Source organism: Rattus norvegicus, chromosome 4 (genome assembly GCF_021556685.1).
Source record: "Rattus norvegicus strain SHRSP/BbbUtx chromosome 4, alternate assembly SHRSP_T2T, whole genome shotgun sequence".
NCBI lineage: Eukaryota > Metazoa > Chordata > Mammalia > Rodentia > Muridae > Rattus > Rattus norvegicus.
The window spans coordinates 123,274,207-123,280,861 of NC_141537.1; the positions used below are offsets into that span (position 1 = coordinate 123,274,207).

Here is a 6,655-nt window from a genome sequence, read left to right on the forward strand (position 1 = left end):
GAACAAGATAGCTCTCGCATCTTGTAAATGTTCTATAAGTAGATTAGGTGACAGTTGCTCAGTTCTGTACATTTACTTTAAAAAAAAGTGGTAAATTTATATTTAAAATATGTCTCAATACAGTTTTATTTAAAATGAAAAAAAAAAATTGACCACCCAACTGCTACTGTCTAGGGATCTGCACTGTGGCCTCCAGACTAATGCGTTCACAGCCTTGCCTGGCATCCAGAGCCCAGGTTGACCCCGACACATGGTAAACCTTCTTAAGTATCCTTCCCCTTGTGGAGGCCAATCATCTTAATGTTGCTTCAGAGTCAGAGCTTGAACCAAAACGTCCACTAATTAACTATGTGACATCTGACCTCTAAGATGGATGAGGGCAATGACACTGCACAAGGTCAGCATGTGCAGAACCTGAAGAAATGTCCTTAATTCACTTGGTACAGCACTTAGCACAGTAGACATACGTACTTTTTCCTAAGGGTAGCTCAGCTCAGGTTATACATACCAGTGAGGTATTTTCTTACCAACTCACTTCAAAGACATCTAAGGCCTACTACTTTTGCATGCTTTTAATTCTTCCTCAGAACCTGCAGCTTTCTTTTTTCCTTTTTGTTTTCTTTCCGGTCTCCAAGATGGCAGAGAGCCTGGCTTTGCTCCCATCTCTGTAGGACCAGACCAGTATCAGGTAAATAGCACACTGGCAGCTTGCTGAGCCCAGGCAGTACACTGGCAAGCAGCCTCCCTGGCATGTGAATGTTGATTGTCTCTTGTGTATCGGACACATCTGTCATCATATTTCCCTTCCCCAGTGGTCCAGAACTCCACACAGGAGCAATGAGTAAGGGTAAAGCTGATCTAGCCAGAAGGATGCAGTGAGCCTGGAATGAGCGTAGGCAGCCAGCGCCATGCTAGGTTCCCGAAGTGTGTGGCAAAATAAGAGGTAAATCGATGAGAAGGGAGTGGTTTGGGAACTTCAAGGAATCTGGATTTCAACAATCAACCAAGCTCAGCTGAATGATGAGGAAGGCTGCTTATACAGGGTGGAAAAGAGAAAAATAGACATTTATAAGATATTGTTGCCTTCTCTTAGGAGACCATGAGGGTCAATGTACTGGCTGAAACAATCTTTATGTATTTTGTGCATGCTTGCTCTGAAATCAGGAGTTGAATATAATTGCAGCATTTTGCATCAATTAAATTTCTTTTACTTTCCACTGAATTAGGGCTTGAACTCACTATGTAAATTTATGCAAATTCTCACACAAATGAGCAAGGCCCTAACACTTAATTTTAAGGAAACGAGAGCGCTGGGATCAGGCCCCAGGGATTAAATACAAGTGGTCTCTAAGAATATTTAATTTTCTCTGAAGGAACCAGGGCAAATATTCTTTTGGAATCTTCTATCTCTTATGGCTTCTCATGTGTTCAGTAGGGCAACTACTTTATTGATCTGATTTTTTAAAAATATTTATTTATTTATACTGATCTCTCTGAAGACCAGAAGAACTCTTAAGTCCTCAAGTAATTACTAATAACAGACCCTCCCTACCAAAATATTTACCGTTATGTTTTCTTCCATCTTCCTCTTTAAAACCAGGCACACTAGACATGTTTTCCCAACATTGGACCAACCACCCCACTGACTACCTCTGGACAAGCCATTATTCTCTCAGATCAACTAGAAAAGAAAGCTTACAACTACTGAAGTTCCCTCCAGTTTAACTGCCTGGTAAAACTAAGCAGAGCCTGAGCATCCCTCTCAGGCCAAGTAGAAGCAGTGTTAAAATTTCAGACTACCAAGACGTGCCCTCCGACTGGAGGGACGTCTGATAGGCTAGTTCCAAATGCTACTCAAGTGGTCCCTTAGGAAGTCCTTCCTGTCTCTAAATTGACTTTCCATCTTTAAATAGTTTGTACTAGAGTGTAGAAGAATGTCTCAGTGGTTTAAAATGCTACTGCTCCTCAAAAGGACTTGAGTTTGGTTCCCAGCATCCAGAACCGGCAGCTCACAATAATCTGTACCTCCAGTTTCAAGGGATTTGACATCTTTTTTCCACCCTGAGTACCTGCATGCATGTGGTACACCTACAGACAAGCAAGCAGGTGCACACACACACACACACACACACACACACACTCACACACACACACACACACACACACACACACACACACATTTTTTTAAGGAGGGAAAAAAGTGTAAAGACTTGGTACTCTACAGAATTATTAAGAGAACTAGAATTGAAAAGTCTGAGCCACCTTCAATGGTGCTTCTCTGAACCTCTGAATACTCAGGCCTGTATCCCCCTGAGATGGGAGACCCAGCAACAAATGTGGAGAATATCCTGAGCTAAAGCTCTCTTCCTAAATTCTACCCTACTCCTTACCTCTTGGCCTTTCAACAGAAACTCTCTTCCCCAGCTTACTTCTTGCCACAAGCCAGGTCAACCATTCCAGTTGGTCAGCACCTGACGTGCTGCTCATTCTGAGGCCCCCACGGAGCATTCTGCATGTCTTCTCCGTCAGTTCACATACATCTTCATCTGATCCTTGGTAGTACCCAGGGTAACCTCCCACCATCTATCTCTCCCTCCCCGTCCCCTGCCCCCTCTCTCTGCAAGTGAAACTCAAAAAACTACTCGCTCTCGTAAGGTCACACAACTAAGGAGCTTAGATGGCAAACCCTCTGAAGTCTTTTTCTGAACCTCCTCTCTAATTCACCTGGCCCCAATGCAGAGCAATTTGTTTATGGTTGACTTATTTCATTGAGTCCACTCACGTCACTACTTAACAACTACTGACCAAGTACCCACTACATGTCATATGCACAGTGTAGAAGGAGGTATAGCAAGAAGTTTAACAGACAGCTCTGGAGTTACTTTATAGTTTTAGGTCTCCTACTTGGTTACCTTGTGACCTTGGACAACATATGCCACTAACACCTCAGTTCCCCATAAGCTACAAAATGGACTAATCAGACTTTTGGTGGTATATGCCCTCCTTAATCCTAGCACTCAGGAAACAGGTAGATACGGGGTCTCGAGCTAAATATCAAGACCCTGTCTCAAAACAAAACAGAATAAGGGGTACTAACAATTCTACTCCTCATTGATCTGTTGAAAATTAAGTAATACCTGTAAAGAGCTGCCGGTCTGCAATAAAACAGGAGCTTTTACTCTCTTCAGTTCTGGTGATAAAGTCATGAATCACACAGAACATCAGCCAAGCTATCAGCTAGAACTCTAATGGGAAAAGCAACGAACACAATTTGTTTCAAACTGTGCTGAATGCTGTGAAAATCATAAAAGCTGTGGCAGTGGTGTGGGAAGCTGCTTGAGACTGTGGTCAAGGAAGGATTCTTGGATGACATCTGAGCTGTACCATGAAGACAGCCAGGCTAACGATAACAGAAGAAACATCAAACACTTGGGATCTTCTGGGAAGAACAAGGAGGTTCTGAGGCAAAATAAGTATATTATGAAGATGAGGGTACAGGCCGGGGAAGGGTCCAGGACATCTTGTAAAAACAAATGAGGTTATCCCTCTTCGATGTGGTAGGGACTCACTGTAGGCTTTTAGGTGAAGGGCGGAGAAGGTATATGACCTAATAGATGGTAGCTAAAACTCTCTTTTTGCTGCCTCACGGAGAAAGGCACGTGAACAAGATTGGAAACGGGCGAAAACCTTCAAGAAGTGATGCAACACACGTAACAAAATGCACACAAGGGTGAAACCGGGTAGAGCACAGGACAAATCCGGAACTCGGAGATACAAGGCGGTGGAAACCGACTTGAGGCGGCCGGCTGCCGCCCACGTGCCACCGGCCCCCTCCATCTATCCGGTCCCCGAAAGGCGGCTCCCGTTCCCGCCCGCACACTCCAACAGCCCGCGCCCTCCCGCCGCGCCGCTCACCCGGATGCCCTGCAGCACCCGGACCCGCTCCTCCTCATCCATCTCGAAGGACACCCTTCGGGCCTCGGCGCTCTCTGAGCTGCCCATGACAGGAGGCGGGCAAGGCGTACGGCCACGCGAGCCGGCTCCACAGCAACCGGGATGACGCTGCTCAGCGGCCTGCGCTCGTCACTCGGGACACGGGCCAGCAATACCTCGTTCTATTGGCTGCTGAGACTGGAGCGCGTTGCTTTGTGGGATTTGTAGTCCAGCATTCTGGCTTCCTAAGAGGCTCTGGAAGGGGGCGTGGCTCCCTGAGGCAGGGGTGCCTGTGAGTTGGAAAATTGGATAGAGGGCCTGCCAAACCAGCCACTGAGGCGAGGTCAAGGTTTCTTATAAATATTATCCCTGAAGCAAAGTAAAAATCGTGTTTTGAGAATAAACTACCAAGGATACTGAGGCAACTGTTAATGATCTATGTTCATGTTAGCATTCAGCAAGCATGTACTGCACCATCCCGTGTGACCTGCCTCCCTCAGCTTCAGTCTTGAAAGAAAAAATTCCAAAGACACCTGAATTTACTGTAGTGCATGGGAAACTGCACTGTAATACCACGAGATGAATTAATAAGTTATGGTAACCTCACAGATGGAGTCTTTAAGATCTAAAGGTGAGTGTAGTTCACCATGAGAAGATGGAGAGAAGACTATGCTAGGGAACAACTGTTAATCCCAAAGATGAGAGGAGAAAGACCACCAACCCAAACCATCCTGGGCAAATTAGAGCAAAGCAATTAATTAAAGTAAACTCTTTATTCTTGAATACAGGGCTGCCTCCTCCTAGAGAACGGCCTTTGAGGTGGAAAAGGTTTTCACAGCTCAAGGGTAGGGGGTTTCCAAATCTGAGGTGTGGGAGTATGGCAGGCAAATAGAAGCAGAATATAACTAGTTGGTCTTAACAACCTCTTGTGAAACAAAAGACATGTGTCTTAGCGTTTCTATTGCTGTGAAGAGACACCATGGATAACCCTTAAAAAGGAAATCATTTACCATTGTGTGGTGGCCCATGCCTTTAATCCCAGCACTCCGGAGGCAGAGATAGGCAGATATCTGTGGATTTGAGTTCAGCCTGGTCTATAAAGAGAGTCCAGGACAGCCGGGGCTTGTTACACAGAGAAACCCTGTCTAAAAATAAACAAAAACAAAATAAAAAAAAAAAACAAGAGGAAAACATTTAATCAGGACTAGCTAATGTTTTCAGATATTTAGTCCATTATATGGGAAGCAACACACCATATAGACAGGTATAGTGCTAGAGGAGGAGCTGAGAGTTCTGCATCCTGAGAGACAGGCAGCAGGAAGTATGATGGCTTGAGGTTCTGAGACCTCAGAAGGCATACCACCCTAGTGACACATCTCTTCCAACAAAGTCACACCCACTCCAACAAGGCCACACCTCCTAGTAGTGCCATTCTTTAAGGACCAAGTATTCAAACACATGAATCTATAGGGGGCATTACTATTAAAACTACCACAACATGGTTGCAAGTGTTCGGGTCTGAGAATCACTGAAGGAAGACCCCAGACTCAAATAGGGTGTAAAGGCAAAGAACATTTATTCTGCAGAAACAACCAGCATGCATGGGTCAACCATTCATCAAAATGGTGACCAGAAAAGGAGCTCTTTTAATGCAGGGCTAGGGGAATTTTCTTAAATGGTTAAGTAATCTCTAACATGATTAGCTAGGTATGTGGCAGTTACATTAGTACAACTTCTGATTGGTTACTATATTAGTTTTATCATTTTTGGTCAGGCCTTAGAGAAATTTCAGGAACTGACTCAGCTGTGGTCCTCCCTCTCTACCAAAAGTCAGGGTCAATATTGACTAATGGCCCATTGTCTGTGGCTGTCCCTAGGAGCCTTGCCAGTTTCTTTGGGAAACTGAAACATAAGGCCTAACATGGCTGTCTGTTCTAAAATGGAGTGGGTTAGATCCTCTCACAAGGTGATCCTAATAAGGTACTCATGACAAAGTGGTCATAACAACAGGTACGCATAACAAGGTTGTTAGTGAGAATTTATGTGTTGACATTTTACTCTTAACCCAGATAGCTCCTAAATAATGGAGACAGGACTGTTAGATTTATTTAACAGCTTTAAGGCACAACAACTGAGCAGTATTAATCTATTTTAATCCTCTAAACTAATCTGGCTAACTCAAAGCCAAAATCCCCGAGATACTTGCATTTCAGTACTGAATTGACTATCTCTGCTCATGTATTTTCTCATGTTGTCTTCTGGACCCTATATTCCTGGTGAATCCCCACTTTTTCTCTCTCTTCCCCTCCCCTGGCTAGGAGGAAGTCCAGCCACATTCTCTTCTCTACTCAGTCACTGGCTGATGAGCTTCTTTGCTGACCAATAAGGGACAATTGAGGAACAATGTTTACATGACATTGAAACAGGAGATTCTCAGAATAAGGATTGTGACTAGATATGGAAGCACAGAAATCAGCATTTGAATAAAACAAGGATAATCTTTACATAGTGCACATTAATATTATGCCTACAGAAGGTGATCATAGCAACAGGTGGTCATAAAAACTCTTGAAACAAAAGCATGGTTGACATTTCCTGGAGCATGCAGTACAGAATCATTTGTAGGTAACGTTATAGGTGGGGCGCAGCCTAATACTTGAGAAACAGAGATTTAATCATAAACTGAAAATAACCTAGTTTGTCTTTACTATAAGATGGCTTT

At 44.0% G+C, this 6,655-nt stretch overlaps 1 protein-coding gene across 1 annotated transcript in view; it reads right to left on the reverse strand.

Moving 5' to 3' along the window:
• Chchd6 (coiled-coil-helix-coiled-coil-helix domain containing 6) overlaps window positions 1-4,095 on the reverse strand; it is a 226,844-nt gene extending 222,749 nt beyond the window's left edge. The window contains 1 exon segment of the mRNA NM_001106608.1: window positions 3,916-4,095. Within this exon segment, the coding sequence (NP_001100078.1) occupies window positions 3,916-4,002 (87 nt within the window). The 5' untranslated portion in view covers window positions 4,003-4,095.
• Window positions 4,096-6,655: the final 2,560 nt, after the last annotated feature.